The sequence below is a fragment of the Lissotriton helveticus genome, chromosome 10, assembly GCF_964261635.1.
Source record: "Lissotriton helveticus chromosome 10, aLisHel1.1, whole genome shotgun sequence".
In the NCBI taxonomy this organism is placed as follows: Eukaryota; Metazoa; Chordata; class Amphibia; order Caudata; family Salamandridae; genus Lissotriton; species Lissotriton helveticus.
This window is the reverse complement of record NC_136071.1, coordinates 911,176,452-911,195,768: the sequence shown is the minus strand read 5'-3', so window position 1 is coordinate 911,195,768 and position 19,317 is coordinate 911,176,452. Positions and strand designations below refer to the sequence as shown.

At 45.0% G+C, this 19,317-nt stretch overlaps 1 protein-coding gene across 1 annotated transcript in view; it reads left to right on the top strand.

Annotated features, from left to right (window-relative positions):
* The window catches only part of NUP42 (nucleoporin 42), a 256,272-nt gene that overhangs the window by 95,264 nt on the left and 141,691 nt on the right, over positions 1 to 19,317 (top strand). Inside the window, exons 3-4 of the mRNA XM_078663559.1 lie at positions 703 to 797; positions 4,702 to 4,778. Coding sequence (XP_078519685.1) covers positions 703 to 797; positions 4,702 to 4,778 — 172 coding nt within the window. The remainder of the gene's footprint in view (positions 1 to 702; positions 798 to 4,701; positions 4,779 to 19,317) is intronic.

Sequence of the window (19,317 nt, the reverse complement as noted above, 5' to 3'; positions counted from 1 at the left end):
CCATTTCTGATGAATAAGTAGAACACATGAAGGCCATATTTAATGGACCTCTTCTATGTTCCTCAGTGTCTGGGTCTGCATATGTTTGCTTGCATGGGTTTCCACAGATGCAAGTTTACATACACATGAAGGCGAAGGCGCACAGACTCTCGTGCCAAAAGAAAGAATCAAGGGGGAAGGGATGATGAACCTGAAAAGCTGAATGTGTGATTAAAAAGGATTCTTTGCTAGAGTTTACACTGGAGAGGAGCCAAGCATGTGAGCTGTTTATGCAAATTAGTCCTTTTATTCCTTGGTCCTCTACTTTCTATGCAGCGATCTAAAGAATCCCAACACCATTTAAGTCAAATGTAGATGGACCAGCTGTTGATTAAATAACCATTCCCCAATCAGCGACCTCTACTCATGTTCAGTGTAGATGAACTACATGAGGCTGTTTTATACATATCATACATAGTTTGTAACTTGATTGGTATGAAGCTATGGTGAGGAAAATATTGCAAATAGATGCATTGTTTATTAAGAATGGAGTTAGATGTGAGATCAGTAGAAATTGATATTTTATATGGACCGCAAAAAGCAATCCATTTCTGAAAACCTTCCCACCCACTTCAGCCACATCCTCAAATAACTGCTCTTTTACTTGCTACTATGTAGATGCTCATACTTTACAGTTACTGTTTTTCTTTTATTCTCTTTAAGAGAGATGATTCAGCGAGACATGGAGTCCTGGGAGTCTTCTGGACAGTGGATATTCTCTTGCTATTCGGTTGCAAAGGAAAAGCCTAACCTTTCAGGTAAAGTCCCCACAATGAACGCTCCATGCATTAAATGTAGTCTGACACCCAGTATTGAGTTGGAATATGTGATTGATACTAAAGTTACCAAATTTGCTTTCTGCAGCACTTTCTTTTGTTCCAAATGTATAATATGACCTTAAAATCGCCACACTAAATAATTTTTTGAACATTTCCGATTTAAAATTCCAAGTTCACAAAGAAACCATTACCATTGGGAGAGGTGTGGCGCAGCAGCCAGAGTGGCTGACTCTGGACCATGGGGCTTACGTTTCGATCTTCCGCGCCGGCCGCAGCTTCGCATCATGTGACACTGGGCAATAGCTCACTTATTTTCTCCCCGAATGCCCCAGTGCTTTGAGACCCTTAGGGCTGGTTAGTTTGCACTTTACAAATACCAGATTTGATTTATGCCCATTTAGCACACACAATAAAAACATAAAATAAAGGAGCAATAGAAAACCTGTCCAGGTGGCAGAAAGCCCACTAGACCCAAGGAGAGGTTATAAAACAAATGGGAGAATGCATCCCACCAAAGCATTGTAATGTGCCCCCACCCCATAATGGCCCTAGTCATCCTTCTACCCCTGGGTGTTCAAATTGAGATAGTTTATCCCATTCTACTCCAAGGGATGGTGGGGGAGTGGTCAGAAACCCCACTGTATGCCATGCAAAAATGGAAAAATAATGGGGATGGCCTAGTCTTGACATAGAATGCACCCTCACTCGTAAAGCTTCAACTTTCTTTCTGAATCTTTGAGGCCTTGATCATCCTAAACCCCATAGCAAGCCAGAGGAAATTTGGATTCTTTTGGGCATAGTTTTGACATGTAGGCAAGCAAACGGGAGGTAAAACCCAATTTCCTCTTTCTTGCCATGGTGAATGGCTGCATTGTTTGAGCTCTGGATCAGCCAGAACACCCTACAAACCCTGGGTATTTCTGTAACATAGAGACCCAGATGAATATAGGTTGGCTTAGCTGGTATGCAATTCACTACATTTTATTACCCAAAATGCATTGCAAATGTGAAACTTTGTCTAAAATAATTAATTTTCTTCTCATTTCTGGGACTGATGGAATCTGCAGGGATCCACAAAATTCCCACTTGTGTGGCTTGGCCAATTACCTGAGAAAAGAATGGCCCAAACCACAGTAAACATTGGCTTTATATAGTCCCAGTTTTCGTTTATTCCTGTTGCCGGCCAGAAGCCCAGCCACACAAGCTGTGTTAGTTTTCAGAAATGTCTATGTTTGAAGGTTTCCCTAGGTGTTGGCTGAGCCTGGGCACAAATACAGCAACTACCCACATCGGGCCAGTTTCCATGGCAAAATCTGATGTCTTGTGTTGCATTTTGTGGCCTATCATATTGTGGGCGATAGGCCCAACCACTTAAGTGAATACTGTTATTATCAAGAGAAGCATGGGAACACAGAATAGTATAACATTTATTATCAATTGAATTTTTCTCCTCTTTTGACTTCTAAATGTAAGTAAGTGCTCATGAAAAACGCCATTTTGCGAAATGATCCCTGAATCGCATTCTAATGTGGATAAGCCTAAATTCAGAGTTGTTGAAATAACTATTATCCCTAAACTCAGTATCTTGGGTAGATCTGAACAATGCATAGGTTTCTGTCATAGTCACTTTTAATTAATTATATTTTTACCATGTGAATTGAAGCATAGACGGTATACAGTGAAAAATCATTCTAAGCAACCGTTGAGTTTTTGGATTTGAGTGTCACTTTGTTTTTGGAAAACCAACAAACAGAATACATCCCTCAGACCAGAAAGAGTTGACCGACATATGTGAATATTACTTTTGTGCATTGGTCATTGAGGCAGTAAAATTACAGGTGAAAACGTTTCCGTGTGGCATGCCTCTGTTTTCTCTGACTATTCAATAATTATTTGTATTCCTTTTTTTCAATTAGTTTCTCGTGGAGAAATCTTGAGCAGGCTACACAAATGACCCTTTGCTGAATTTAGAATCTTGTCTAATTTTGAGAAATGTCTAGTTTTTCTAGGTTTAACCCTTTGTAGATATATCTCCTTCCACCACAAACTGCAAGTCAGTGGAAACAAGAAAAATGGAAAAACTCTTCTTGTTCCTGAAAGCTGGGTAGATGGTGTTGCTAGCACAATAAACATTTTGTTGATGCTATTTTTAGATTTAAGAAATCCCATACACTTGCTTGGGGATCACTCTATTCCCATTCTCCCCCCCCCCCCCCCTTTAAAAAAAAAAAAACAACAACCCGGAATGAAGCTATGTTTGCTATTGCTATTTTCCTGGTTCCTTCCAGGATAATTCACAAACCTTGGGCACTGTTAGAATATTCAGCATGTGGGGGGAAAGGACACAGATTTTGTGTGGATGCCTTTGTGGAAAAAAGGTATGAAGGCTTAAGAGCGAAGTTCCTATAATGTCCAGCACTGGGGGTGAAACATTCTCAGCAGCTAAGCAGTTAAAAATAATAAACTTACCTGTGAATTTATTCTTAATGTATTCACTCCTGATGTAGTAGTGGCTGCGATGTAACAATTCCCTATGTACTTATCTGTAATGTAATGACCTACAACTCACATTTCCCCTCCTACTCCTCCCTCCAACCCACAAAACCAGCCCTAGGCACTAATCTATTCTTCCCAGATGTCTAAAAACTGAAAGAGGGGGAAATAACTCAGTCACTTTTTTTAATAATGCATCTGGTACATGTTTGGAAGAAAGTTTAAAAATCAGTGATACTTAAGTCTCCTACCTGCTTGTTAGACTCTCTCACCATAGCCTAGTGGGAATAGCTTTTCTCTGTTCCTTGGATGCGCTTACGGCGAGATTTACAAATATTTTGTACTAGGTTTGCGTCACAAAAAAACATTTAATTTAGATTTGCTTACCAGCGCAAACCTTATTTGAAGCTGGAAAGTTGCCTGTGAAATCATGCACGGTTTTGCGTTACTGTGCATCAAGGGGGGCATTCTATGGGTGGTATATTGACCTTCCTGTGCAACCACCAAGGATTTTTGATGCAAGACCTTATCTGCTAACAAAGGTAGAGGGGGTTTAGCGCCAGAAATTAACTTTGCTTGAAAGCAGGTGTTACAATGGAGAAATGCTTTTATTTCTCCTACCTTTTTCCACTTTGGGTGTATGCTTTACAGTGCAGCAGCCCTGCCAAACGAGATAGTTTTAAAGTTTGTCCAGGCATATTATTTTGTACTGAAAGAATACCCTTCCAGTACAAACCCCAAGCTAGACCCGCATAGACACCTTTTCACTATGGTGCAAAGGTGTACATGGCGCTTGGCAGCCTGATTGTGTGCCAAAGCTAGGGAGGGAGTAGTATAATAGAATATAGAATATCTCTGTAAATATAGCACTTTCCTTCTCTCTCCCGGTCACACACAGCAGCACAGCAACTTTGGGTGCTGTACTGCATTGTGTTGTGTGACAGATTCGTAAATCTTGGCCAGCGTTCTAGTGCAGTTTGGAGTCTACAGCACAGATTACATCACCATAATTGTGTTGTTGACCTAATCTCTGGCTGAACAGCCTGTCTGAAAGGAGATTTGGACCTCTCAATCACCGGTATATGAGACTACTTGCAACAGCAAACCCAGGCGTTTCAGCTTTGGAATTAAACCCTTTCAGAAGAAAACCCAAATAAACTGAAGAGGGAAGATTCTCAAAATGAATAAAAATAAATGAGAAATGTTTGCTATATCTTTAAAGTCGCCTGTTCATTAATTGCTTACTCTTGATGTAGCTTGCCCTTTTTTCTTGGTTTATTATTCTAAATTTTGTATATTCATTGCTATGTGCAAGTGTTTCTTTCTACATTAACATGTGTTGCTTCAACTATAGCAAAAATGTAAGATCTTTCTGATGTTCTCGTTGCAGGATTTGAAGATTTTTCTCCAGAAGAAATGCGCCTTGAATGCTACGGATGCAGAGCTGACGGAAACCTGCAGAATTATGTATGTTTGTTTGTAGTCCTTTATATCCACAATGCTTCTTGTTTCTACAACTGCATAGTTTTAGCAATTCACAGACTTTAATTTTTCTTTTTACATTATGCCTGCTTATGTTAGCAGTTTATAGGTATTTCTATTCTAACTTGTTACAAAATGCTACTCCCACTACTATGATGGTAGAAGGTCATGTTTTTGTAGTAAAAAGACAGAATGCTACTGAATACCTTCTGTTAGAAATTTGTAGCAACAATTTGAGGGTCATAAGCAGATTGATAAGGTGCTAAGGATACACAATGAAGGTTAGCAACATTAATGTTGATGCTTTTAGTGTTGTCTAAAAGGTTTCAGAAGTTCAAAATGATATTTATCTTCTTAAATTATAATTTCCTAACCATGGTTTGAGACTGTCGTAGGGAGCTTCAACTTGTAGACGTATTTTGAGCCCCTCTGCCCTAAGCTTAGAAGGCTCTGCAGAGTCACATAGTGTCAATGTTGCTTTCCAGACAGGGATAATGTGACAGGATAGCTAACGGCTAAAACAAAGTCTCTCAACTCTGTAATGGGCTGTCTGCAGCTTCTGGATGTCCTTTATCTGATCAGCAACTTTAATTCTTTGAGTAATCCAGATCCAGAATTGAACCAAATCCATAGTAAATTCAATGCACTGACTTGTCTGTTAGAAAGGCAGGATACTTATCTGCATCCTAAGTTCATGGATGATATTTTTCTGGGAGAGCTATAGCTTGAAAAGCAAAAAATATCAGAATCAACCTATGTTCCAATGTGTTTTGCTGACTATATATGAGGGAGTCGGACACTCCAAGCTCTTCTGGCCAAGGAAAAACTGGAGTGTTACAGTGGTATGGCCCAAGTCACCAATTACTTCATGCTGTTCAAGCACAGGCATTTCTCTTTGTGATTCTGCGGTTCCATGTTCTTGCCCAGCCACATATGGGCCTGGGCGTCAGTAGAACACATCGAGAAAGGAAGTTACTAGTGAGAGAGTAGTGAGAGTCGCCCACTGAGGGTCTAATGTTGATGTTGAAAAACAAGCGTAACTGCAAGGGGCTTTCGGAAACTCCACAGAAAATATATTTTTAGTTTACATGGCAGGAGTCGCAATTCCTCATGTTGGGAATGCTGTGGTAAAATGGACCGGCAGGGACATCTTTGGGATTCCTGGCTATTTTTCCAGCTGTACAGGACAATTCCAGGGTTGACTGAGTTATAGGCCACAGAGAAGGCATGGACAACTTAAACCTGCAGCCGAACATAAGAAGCCATGCACGGCATCCACTATTAAACCCGCTGAACCTCTCAAGAGTCAGGAGCACTGGTCTGCGCATCAATGTGGCTTATGGCAATCTGAAGCTAACCATAGCCGGATATAAACGTTGTACCTGGGGACCTAAACAGGCTGATAAGAAATGCTTTTATAATTTCCTTTCAGATTGAATAGTAAGTGGTACTGGTGTTTGAATATCTTAAGACCTCACGCTCCTTAGAACTTCTGGGGACTCATCACTTGAAGTAAGAAGCATTTGCAATGCAATAGGTCCGCATTTACGAGAGTTACAAGCTATTGGCGTTGTAAATGTTTTTTACTTATGTGTTTTGGATTGGAGTGTATGTATGTGGTGTGTAGTGGAATTATGTGGCACGGTGTGCAGTGAAATTATGTGGATAGTAATTATGTGGTATTTAGTGTATAGGAATTGTATGTAGTAGGATTGTGTTACGGAGAGTAATTATGCTGTATGTTATTTTTTGTTGTGAAGTGTAATGTAGTGGAGTTTAATCTTGTGGTTGCTGTTGAATTTTGTGGTGATGTAGAGTTATGTGGTGTTGATTGTATGTATGTGGTATGTTATGTACTTGAGTTGTTGATTTGTATTATGTTTTTTGTTGTTGAATTATATAGTGTGTAATGGAAACGTGTTGAGTTGATTTGTGTTGTGTAGAACTGTGCTGATTGGAATTATGTGGCATGATGTGGTCTTCATGCGGATTGTTGCTAAGTGGTATTGATTGGTTTTATGTGGGGTTTATTTATATGGTAGTCAGTAGAGTGTTATTATGTGGAGTTGAATGAAATTGTGCTGAGTGGTATTATGTATAGTGCAATTATGCTGGGTACTTTTAAATTGTTTGGGGTGGAATTGTCTCTTCAGCGTTGAAGCTGGAGCCTTAAATATAAAATATAAGCGCCCACATTAATACAAGCACGGAGTAAGAGCTTAAATAGGTGGCAACGGGTTTTATTAACTTAAATAGCGTCTATTTCACAGAGATGGCCACATCTCTGGTTCCCGACTGCTTATATAATTCGGGACAGCGGCATGGCTTTTACAGGGGTAAATCCAGGCTAATTAACTCGTTTTACTAGAGTCTTAACTATATTTTAAGATACTTAAGTGCCCAAGACTAGAAGCACTCCGTCCCCCTCTGTAGCACATAAGCTTTGAGAATAAGTGGGACTTTGCTGTTGGCATAAATCAGTGTATAGCGGGACATTCTATTAAAGTATGTTATTTTGTGCTGGTTTGTACCTTTAAGGGAAATACGGGATGTCTGTGTACAATGGGAGCACACTGTCCGTTGGTTAAACTGATTACGTTTGGCACATACATTTTGGGGCTTGTCATGGAGTAAATAAAGTGCGTGTGGCGGAGGCAGTTTATCTTTTTGTTAGAAATAGTCTGCCCTGTTTGTCTTTCATGGACGGCTGCTGCAAGTTCAATAGAAACATTGCCTACCCCGGTATGACCCTTCATGAGGGGGTTGCAGAAGGTAGGTGGCAATTCCGGCTCAAGACTGCAAGATGCGCTTACCTCAGGCGAATCATGGTGTCAAACCGTGCCCTCTGGAGCAAGGCTCTGGTGAGGAGCAGATGAACACTCTTTGCGTGCAAAAGAAATACTGCATTTTATCTGTTTGGCATATGGGTATATAGCGAAGACTACAAAACACAGACCGAGATACAAAATGAAGGCAATGTGAATTGAGGAAATGCATAAGCATTTGGCGCCGGCGGTACCTGTTGAGGCGGTGCAAATTTTATAGCCCTGCGGGTGTCCATGAGTTCCAGCACTTCATGGTGGAGTGGGGACTGGGAGCAGAGGGCAAATGTTCCAGAGGAGGATTAAGCATTGAAGAGGCGTTCCCGTCTTATTAAGGGTGAGGTTGCGTTTGTGCCAAGTGGGGGAGGGCTCAATGCGAAGGGCCATCTCTCTCTCTCACGGGCGCCGTACCCATACAGAGAAAGGCACCGGAGTAAGGGCAAATGAATTTGTGTGAGCCGCTTTGAAAAAAAAAAAAGTATTTGCAATGTAATAGGTATCGCGTTTAGCGAGACGTATTGCATTGCAAATTGTAGTCAATACGGACAACTGGAGGCAGGGCGGTTGGAGATGGCACTGACAACGGGAGGGAAGGAGGAGAGAAGGCACGACAACGGGAGGGGGGGGGGAGTAAATAAGGCAGTAGAAGAACCTCCTTAAAGAAAATAGTGCTCACAGTCTAAATAACACTCGAACTAAAGGGGCCAGTCCCCATGGGAGGTGACAAATGAAGATGAGGCGGTACTAAGTAGGGACTAACAAGACTATTGATGAATCAGAAGCCAGCATTTAGGAAAGACAATGACACAAGCCAATGGCAAATGTGGGCAGGGCTTCCATTCGCTACTCCACCACAACAAATCTTGCAGAGCTGGCTCGGGCTCAAACTAAAAAGCGAGCAATTCCATTCCCGGACTGCACCACATCCCCTTGTCCATCCCCAACCCCCCAGCTATCCAGGCATGGTGCCCAATACAAGTGATAATTTCGGGGCAAACCGACTTTGTGTCTTATTTATCCATGTTTCCCTTTTGAGATTGAGGTTAAGTGAGTAGGCTCTTCAGTGCGTGATTTGGCAATATGGTAAGTGTATTGTGAGTTATTTTAAAGGAAGTGCAATAAAGGCTTAAATCTGCTATTGGTCTGGGTAACTCTTTGACTGGTGAATCACTGCGATCACACACATGGTCACTTTTTCTTTTATGGTCTCACTTTAAATATAATAGCCTTTTACTGCTCAAGGAGCCTAGCCTAGCTAACAATGTCCTTCTGTTTAAAATACAGTTTTTGCCTGTTAATTGTTCTTTGCAAATAATATGTTAACTTGCTTTGGCTCCCCTGTGAAGATGTCTGTGTGAAGAGTCGCATAAGCAGCAAAAGGTATTTTAGTGAGATGAACAGTGGTTATCACACTTGGTTTAAACTTCACAGTGGCTCTGCAGGTTTAGAAGTTGGTATTAAATGCATTCACTTAGCATGTGCATACAGCAGCTTAAGATGTGGTTCATCCCTTTTAGCGAAATTATTTTTTGATGTATAGTGTGATGGTGCCAGCATGTGTCCAGGATGTTCCCAGTTGCCTATTTATTGGAAGCTAGGGTTGCTGATGGGTTTCTTTTCTTCCTTTCATGTCAAGAATGTCTGCCTTTTGGTTAGTTTTGGAAGAGTCAAAAAGAACAGATGATGGACGGAATGCTGAATCAATCCAACATTCACCCCAGTCAGACCTGTGTTTAATCCATTGTTCTTTTGCTCACCATGCCCTTCCAGTTTAGACCCAGCCATATGCAAATCAATCTTGACCCTGCTTCCCATTTGTACAGTCCAGCCCGAACTGCCAGACCAGGTCCTCCCTGGACCAGAAACAAGGATCCTGGAAACAATTTAGGTCTTTCACCCCTCATCTGCCAGGCTATTTTGAATCTGGTGGTGTAGTGAGTACAGGACCCACATCTGGGCATACCCTTCCCATTTGAGGGACAAATGAAAAAAGAACAGATGATTGGCGGAATGCTGAACTAATTAAACATTCACCCGCAGTCAGAGATCTGGGTTAAATCCATAATTTCTTTGTACACCACACCATGACATTCCAGTGTAGACCTAGTCATATGGAAATCAGTCTTGACCCTGCTCCGTCCATCATTTGTTGCTGGAGGCATAGAAGAAAGGCAGAAGTTAGTTCTCTTTGGGTGACCTTTTTACCTTTCATCCTAGGTGCTCTCATATTGGTATTCTCACTTTTTTTTTCTCTCTCGTCATTATTTGACTAGTCTGTAAACCTACACACTGAAAGAAGGAGGGAGTTTTTGAGCTTAGTTTGGTAACCCTGTATGCATGCTTTGAACTAGTCCAAGTTACAGAAACATGTGGTTTTAGCTGAGATTAGGGTGTAATGAATAATGGCCTGGGTCATCCCATTAGAACTCGTTGCACTTCTTGCCTTGCTTACTTTCAGAAAACTCTGAAAGTATACAGGTGTTTATACTTCTTCCAGTGTGATATAAAACATTGCATTGTTGTATAAGTATTAACTACATTAACTAATTTCTGCTAATTTACCTATGTCATGTACTCCTTTCTATTGTAAAACCTTTTACCATACCCATATGCCTAGCAGACAAATATTCATGGCATTTTAAGTTTATAGGCAGAGCATAAAGGAGCCATTCTGCCAGAGAAAAACACAAAAGGGTGATGGACTGAATGATTGCAAATATCTCAGCAACTGTCAGTTGAAAGAGGCTGCATTCCAGTCTGTTGTTTTTCACCCACTATTCCACTTCATAGACTAGTCATATTCCAAACAGCCTGGGTCCTGCTCCAATACGAACAGTCCAGCCTGAATGCTAAATGGACCTGAGCAATCACCAGTGGCTGAGACTTTATTTTGCAAATATTCCACTGATAAACGTTGTGATTTTCTGAGTGTGATAGCCTTTATGCAAAGGGTATGCCCAGACGTTGGTCCTGTGTTCTCTGCGCCACAGAACATAAGCTTACAAGACCAGAGGAAGCTTAAACAAGAGTGGGGTAGCTTACATCCCAGTCTTGAGAGCATCTGATTTGACTTTTCCGGCCAAACTGTTCCTATTGAAGCAGAATCAAGACTACACACACCGAAGGGGCATTTCCTTCCTACATAATTGTTCTATCTTTTTCTAGATTTGGTTTGGTTTACTTTAATGCAGTCACGCCTTATGTGACTAATATCCTCTTAATTGACAAAGTGATGTGTTCGCATACCAAATCTTATTAAAGAAAACACTTTGCATGTGTCTTGTAATGTCATGACTCCAAATTATGTTGGTCAGAGCTAACCGGAAGCAGAGCATTAATTTAATTACAACCAGAGTTACAGATATGACCTTTTCTTTTCTAAACAAACAGCAGTCATTTGATTGAATCATATATATATATATATATTTTTAAGAACAGCTCGTTCACCGCCGTCGCTCCTCCTTCTCCCGGGTGCTCTGCCTCGCGGTGGTGAGCCGCGTATGTACGTCGCCACTCACTCGAATTTCGTCGGGTGTCAAGATAGACGGCACTCCAAGTCAGATTGTTACTCAAAAAAGATTTATTTGGCAGACCCCCCTGCCCCCTAAGACATACGCGTTTCACCCGTTAGGCTTCGTCAGTGTCAGCCATTTTTCGTACATTCCACCATTTTATTTCCCACCCTCCTCACACATCGAGGAAGGACTAAACCCTCGCCAAGTTCTTGTCGGCGGCCATCTTATAATGTGCAATTTCTAGGATTCATCTTAGCACAAAATTGTATAACATCGGGAAAAATGGTGATACAAAGTGCTAGTGCATGATTAAAAACATGAAAATACAGGGTTCCTTTCTTAAGCACGTTTCACAAGTCAATATAATGGAATACTTTCTGATAGGCATGCATCATATATTTACATAGCGGTTTTGTATAACAGATTCTATATCTCTATATACTCCTGTGTAATGTTTCTATCTCGCCCTGTATGGGCTTAACGTGCTCAGGTCGTGTTCCCTGTCACATCAAATCTAACTCCCTGTATGGGCTCATTCTATGTACCATGATTGGTCATCCAAAAATCCTTTCTTTTTTGTATATGCAGAGAAAGTTATTTAACAAGTCTCTTTGTTGGCCTCTATTTACATATTTGATGTTTCTATGGGGGGTATACTGAATTACTCTAAATGGACCCAGAGTTCCTCATCGTTATTCAGCCCCTTAGGCTGCATACTTTGGAGATCGATTATATATCTGGACTCAAGAGCCCGTAACGCTCTCACTCTGTCCCCTCCACGGTCTTTCCTGCCCAGTTGGTCAATCAGATAGAAAGATAATAGATCCCTATTACTTTTGTGGTGGGTCTCGAAGTGGCGTGCCACCGGATAGTTCTTATCTCTATTTGTGATCGCACGCATGTGCTCCAAAATACGTCTCTTAGCCGGGTTGATGGTACTACCGACATATCTTTTGGAGCACGGGCATACCAGACAATAGATCACAAATTCCGAATTACAATTCAGGAACTTTGTAATCTCTCTCATGGGTCGTGAGTCATTTTCTCTCCCCTCATATTTTGTCCGCTTTTTACTAAATTTGCATGCTTTGCATTGCATGCATGGGAAGAAACCGCTAGCTGGTTTTGATTTAATAGTCCTAGCGGGTTCCTCAAAGTGGCTATTGGTCAAGTGATCGCTCAGGGATTGACAGCATCTATAAGTTATAGATGGTTTAGACGCTACAGTTTTTTTCAGGATGGGATCAGTGCCTAGGGTGTGCCAGTTTCTATTAAATATCTGGACCAGCTCACTCGATCTCACATTGTAGTTGGTAATCATCCTCACTTTATCCTCCGTTTCAATCTCCCTGTTTTTAACCTTGAAGAGGTCCTTTCTATTTACAAGCCCCACTTTGCCTGTTGCATGCTCAAGTAGTGATTTTGAGTATCCTCTACTTCTAAACCTGGACAAAGCCTCATTCTGCGCCTGTAAGAAATCTTGGGAGGTGGCACAATTTCTCTTTAGGCGTAATAGCTCCCCAAATGGAATATTTTTGATCATACTTTTAGGATGATGGCTTGTCGCATGCAGGACGGTATTGCCTGCCGTCGGCTTACGGTATAGTCTTGTTTGTAGGGATCCATCTGTAATGAAGACCTCAAGGTCAAGATAAAATACCGACGTTGCACTGATGGTGCTTGTAAATCTCAAATTGAGATTATTGTCATTCAGCGTAGAGACAAACTCCTCAGCCGAGGATCTGTCTCCACGCCAAATGACAAATAAATCGTCGATATATCTTGCCCAGATCATAATATGATCTAGCCACTTCTCATTGGTCCCCCCCCAGGCCACGTGCTTCTCCCACCAGCCCACGAACAAGTTCGCGTAGCTGGGGGCGAAGCACGTGCCCATGGCGGTCCCTCTTGTTTGACGGTACATGTTGCCTGCAAAGAGAAAAATGTTATTATAGAGGCAAAACTCTATCATCTTCAATAACATTTTGTTATGCATATGATATTTCAGATGTTTCTTTCCCAAAAACCACTGGGTGGCCGAGATGCCCTTTTGATGTTCTATACACGTGTACAGGCTGGTTGCATCTAGGGTGATGAGGAGCATATCCTCTTCCCATCTGATGCCATCAATCTGCCGTATAAAGTCTTGGGTATCCCTAACATAGGAGGGTAAATAAGGCTGAATAACGATGAGGAACTCTGGGTCCATTTAGAGTAATTCAGTATACCCCCCCATAGAAACATCAAATATGTAAATAGAGGCCAACAAAGAGACTTGTTAAATAACTTTCTCTGCATATACAAAAAGAAAGGATTTTTGGATGACCAATCATGGTACATAGAATGAGCCCATACAGGGCATTAGATTTGATGTAACAGGGAACACGACCTGAGCACGTTAAGCCCATACAGGGCGAGATAGAAACATTACATAGGAGTATATAGAGATATAGAATCTGTTATACAAAACCGCTATGTAAATATATGATGCATGCCTATCAGAAAGTATTCCATTATATTGACTTGTGAAACGTGCTTAAGAAAGGAACCCTGTATGTTCATGTTTTTAATCATGCACTAGCACTTTGTATCACCATTTTTCCCGATGTTATACTATTTTGTGCTAAGATGAATCCTAGAAATTGCACATTATAAGATGGCCGCCGACAAGAACTTGGCGAGGGTTTAGTCCTTCCTCGATGTGTGAGGGTGGGAAATAAAATGGTGGAATGTATGAAAAATGGCTGACACTGACGAAGCCTAACGGGTGAAACGCGTATGTCTTAGGGGGCAGGGGGATCTGCCAAATAAATCTTTTTTGAGTAACAATCTGACTTGGAGTGCCGTCTATCTTGACACCCGACGAAATTCGAGTGAGTGGATATAGATATACCGAAGTACCGTACGAGGATTATACGCGTTGGCAGCCAACTTGCGTCTCGGTAGAACCGAGGCACAAGAAAAGTGAAAAACAAGTGCGCAAAAGATGCAAAGGGGACAGGGTAGAAACACCCTGACCCCCCTAGGCCTGCTCAGGGGGTCCCACAAGGACCCCCAAGGCCCCCAAAAAAATGTATATATTTTTTTTAAATCGCGGGATGTGCGTAGGATACTCGTATCTCGTGAAGAAAAAAAAAGAAAAAACCCGAAGCCAGCTTTAATGCTAATTAGCCCCCGGGGGGGGGGCAAGTCCCGGGGGCATTGTAGTTTATTATAATGGGGGGCCCAGAGGGGCCACCCCCTGGGGCTTTTTCTAAAATTTATGTGTGGGGGGCTCACGGCTCCACCCCAGTAAATGTATGTGTGGGGGGGGCTCTTAGCCCCCCCCCAGACCAGGGGCTTTAAAAAATTAATTGAGGGGAGCTCTGAGGCCCCCCCAGCCCGGGGACCGCCACCTCCGGGATTCTTGAAAGTGTCGTTTTGTGTACCCCCTAAATCAGAAGGAAGCTTATAAAGGCCTATATTTTTTAAATGTTATTATTATATTTATATTTTATTTATTTGTGTACCCCCTTTGCAGCTCCTTAAACATTCTAACATATAATTTCTGCATGATCTTTTCTGTGTTGGACAACAGAGTGTTACCTCAGTTTGTTTGTCATCATATGATATCTTTTTCTTCTTTTCTGTATTTGAGCATGGCTTTTTTTATAGTGTTCTTCTACCTCTTATGCCAATCAGTTCTACAGTGTAGCATCCGTTTGTTGCAGTGTTCTAAGCCTTGTTGTCCTTTTGCTGACTGACCAGTTCGTGTACATGATCCGCCGTCCTATTTGTGCAGCCTTCTGTGTATCATCATTTATATCTGACCTTCGTTCTTTAGTGCTTGATCCAGTGTCCTGCACATACCAGTACATTTGTAGACATGTACTTTACTCCTTTCTATTTCCCTCCCGCCACCCTAATTAACGTAATGGGGGGAGACAAAGTAAGGGGCTGTGGTCGTCACTGTCTCAAGTTTGCAACACAGTAGGTAGGACACGGATTAAGAAACCCCGCCTCCACCGCTCATGGACCCTTCTGCCCCTTGTTGCCACCTCCTTTGTTATGCCTAATCTATTAAATATCTGCGCTTGACCTGGTCCTCTTCCAGTGTATTCTCCTCATAGTCCAAGCACATACAATCTCTGTGTGTGTGTGTGTGTTTTATTTGTGTGTGTGTGTGTGTGTGTGTGAGAGTGTGTAGGTAGGTGGGTTTGTGTGTGTGTGTAGGTAGGTGGGTTTGTGTGTGTGTGTGTAGGTGGGTTTGTGTGTGTGTGTAGGTAGGTGGGTTTGTGTGTGTAGGTGGGTTTGGGTTTGTGTGTGTGTGTAGGTGGGTTTGTGTGTGTGTGTGTGTGTAGGTGGGTTGTACTGCAACTAGATATTGCATATTATACACCACCTTGAGTGTACCCGCCCTCAAAACGCCTCCACTGGCCATTGTACGTGCAGACCTTGGACCTTCCTTTTCATCCATTCTTGCATCCTGAGATGTAACCTCCAACCTCTGTTCTTCACCTCGTACTTTTCCCTTTCAAATATTCAATTCCTATTGGAAAGACCGTACCAACCCTTTAAGAGAACAAGCATTTGCAATGCAATAGGTCTCGCATTTGCGCAAATTTGAGCTATTGGCATCGTAAATGACAAGGCTTTTTATTTATTTTTTGGCTTTTAAAACATAAATAAGTCATTTACATTGCCTATGTAAGACCTATTACATTGCAAATGCTTGTTTTTCTAGTTTCTAGATGCAACGAAAAGCAAAATGTAATTAACGCAACACTAACAAACGTGGATGTTCCCTAAAACCCATACCTTCACTTAGGCCCTGATAGCGCGAATCAGCCACATGTGGTGGCAGACGTTCTCTTTATAAGCCGTATTGGCATAACTTAAAACAACTAAACAACATGGGGAATGTTGGACCCGACCTCGTGGCGTGGTCCTACCCCTCCCGCATGGCGGGCCCTGGACGACACCGGCCCTCCATCGACCCGCTGTCGCCCCCCCTTGACACTGCCCTCCCCGAACTTTCGACGAGAACAGTCCCCCTGGCAACCAGCGGCTCTCCCCCCTGGACCGCGGCGAACCATGTTCGCCCCAACTCTGTAGGTCCGGCTACCACTCCGGGCCGCCATTTCAGGCCCGACTCCATCTTGGGCCCATCAAGTCCCGAGCGCGTGGCCTCGGCCCGACCCTGGCCGCGGCCCCAGCGCAGCCCCGACATCGAGGCACCAAGATCCGCCCAGGTGGTAGAGTGGCCACTTGACGGATCCGGGAGGAGGGGAGTTTCGATGGCCCTAGAGCCGTCCCCGGACGCCTGGTATCGATCGCCCTCCGGCCTCCCTGGGCGCTGACTCCACCCCCCTGCTGGGTGTCTGGACACCTTCATCCCGGCCCCTCTGACCCCCAGGCGCGAGGGTCCGGACATCAAAGGACTCCAGTCCTATATCTGGGCCAGCCCTGGATTAGGACTCCAGTTGTATCTTGGAGTCGAAGCCCTGCTGACCTCGTCGCGGCTGATCCTGATAAGAACTCTTGTGCCTGGAACCTCGGAGCCCTGCTGACGCTGTCGCGGCCCGACCTGAACCATCCTCGGAGCCCTGCTGACGCTGTCGCGGCCCGACCAAACTGAACCATCTTCGGAGCCCTGCTGACGCGGCCCGACATCGCTGAACCAACCTCAGAGCCCTGCTGACGCTGTCGCGGCTCCTTGCACCACCCAGGTCGAGGATTGAGAGCTGTGCGCGGGGTATCCTAGTACCAGTTAGTACCAAGACTGTCCCGCTACCCCGTTCCCCCGTTCCCCCTGATACTGAGACTTTAAGGATCTCTCGATCCCGTTGTACATATTGCTGCGAGAACCTGCCTTTATTCCTGATAAAGACTCTTAAGAATCTACTCTCGTGTGGTGTCCCTTTGTAGTGGTGTGATTGCTCGGCTGATACGATTGTAGGAGAGGAGCCTCGCCCGGGAGGCCTCTCGACGGCGCTCGGCCAATTCCATAAGGAAGGTGGGTCTCGGGGTGGTCAGTCAGACATCTTCTGTCTCCCCTGGGATCGCCCTTCTAACATTGGTGGCAGGCGACGGGATCCGAGCCGACGCAAATCGTACAGCGAGTAACTCGCCCACTACTAACAGAGACACACAGCAACCATGAGTACTAAGGAAGCCGGAACGACCGCAGAGTTCCAGAAGGAACTATTGGAGGAGTACACCCATAAAGAACTCAAACAATTTTGCAAAGACTTGGGTATCGCTACCACCGGACTAAGTACCAAAGAGGATTTTAAAGAAGCGCTGCAAACATGGGTGGAGGCCAGAGCGACACCACCCCAAACCGAAGGTGACACGGTCCCAGACGTACACCAGGAAACCTTAGCAGCCCCCGCAGAAGAAAGAACCGCCAACAGAGACACAGGCCTCTCCCACGAAGACGCCCGAGAGCGAGAGAGAAGCCGGCTCCACGAGTTGGAGCTCGCCCGACTCCGGCTGGACGGAGAACTCCAGCTAGCGGAAAAGAAAATGGCCATTGAGCAACTACGGCTGCAAGGAGACCTGGAGGAGAGACAGAGGCAGAGAGAATTGGAAGAAAAGAAAATCACGTTTGAGCACGAGCGTGGCCTCCAAGAACTGGAGATCAAGGCCAAGAGCGAAGAGGCTGGCGACACTGTGAACCGAAGCCTCCTGCCGACACGAAGGTCCACATTCCCAAGGACGTCGTCAAAGAATACTATAAAAATTACGACATCCAGCAGTGGTTTAAGGCCTACGAAGTCGCCATGACCGCGCACCGCATACCCCGAAAAGATTGGGGTGCCGGCGTTTGGGGGAAATTCGTCAGCGAAGGAAGAGACACCCTGCTGCAGCTGGCCAACGACGTGATGTCCTCCTATGATCACATGAAGGACGCCCTGCTCACCCGTTATGGCCTCACCCCTGAGATGTACCGGCAGAGATTTAGAGACTGCAAAAAGATCCCTGGTACTACATGGGTGGAATACGTGAACTTTTATAGCAGGGCGCTGGAAGGGTGGATCAAGGGCAGCAAAGTGACCACCTACGAGCAACTGTTCGACCTCATCGTATGGGAGCACCTCTCCAACAACTGCTTTGTCGAGCTCAGACAGCATCTACTCGACAGCAAACTGACCGAGCCACGGAAACTCGCCGTCGAGGCCGATCGATGGGTGAGCACCCGGGTCCCCCGGACCCCGATAGGAGAGTCAGGACGGGACACCCAGGGGCACCCCCGCCAGCGAGGCGGCGGAGGAGGCCAGAACCGGAACCGAGACTTCCCGTCTGCGCCGCCCCGGGTGTCGCCCCAGCACAACACTTCGCCATCCCTAACAAGAAGAGGGCCCCCCCCCAGCACGGCCGGGGCCCCGCCCGAACATTACCTGCCACAGATGCCAGCGGCCAGGTCACTTTGCCAGTGACCCCCACTGCCCCATGAACCAACGTCCCAGCACCACCGGGCCTCCAACCCGCCAGATCGCTGCCGCAGCCCTGGGAGAAGGAGAAGGAGAAGAAGAGGTCTACAACGAGGACCAGACCGAGTGGGAGCCAGCCGCCATGGCCCTAGTCTGTCTGGGCGAGAGAGACATGATCCCCCGGGCTCCCCTCCCGAGCAACACCCAAAAATACCATCAGTGGGTCACCATTAATGGGCGCCGGGGCGAAGCACTCCGGGACACTGGAGCCAGTGTGACGGCCGTCCGCTGCCACTTGGTGACTCCTGAACAGATCCTACCAAATGTGCTGTGCCCCATGTTGGCCGCCGACAATTCCGAGACCCTGTGCCAGATGGCCCGAATCCCCTTCGAGTGGGGAGGGGTGTCGGGCATGCTCAAGGTGACCGTCCGTGACGACGCCCCCGTGGACTGCCTCCTCGGAAACGACCTTGAGAGTTCCCCCTGGGCCCAAGTCGAGAGGAGAGAACATCTGGGGATGCTGGGCCTACCCGAGTGGGTCTGCGCGACCACCCGATCCATGGCAGCCCGGGCCCCGGCACCGACCGAGGCCGCCCCGATCGAAGACCCGGAGTGGCCCGCGCCGCCACCGGCCGCCGTCAATGAAGAAACCGACCCTGAGTCCGGGCCACCGGAGCCCAACCGCGAAGACATCGCCGAGCTCGGCAACATCCCTGAACTAGGCCAATGGCGCCAGGAAGGTGGTCCCACCCGAGAACAATTCCGGCAGGAA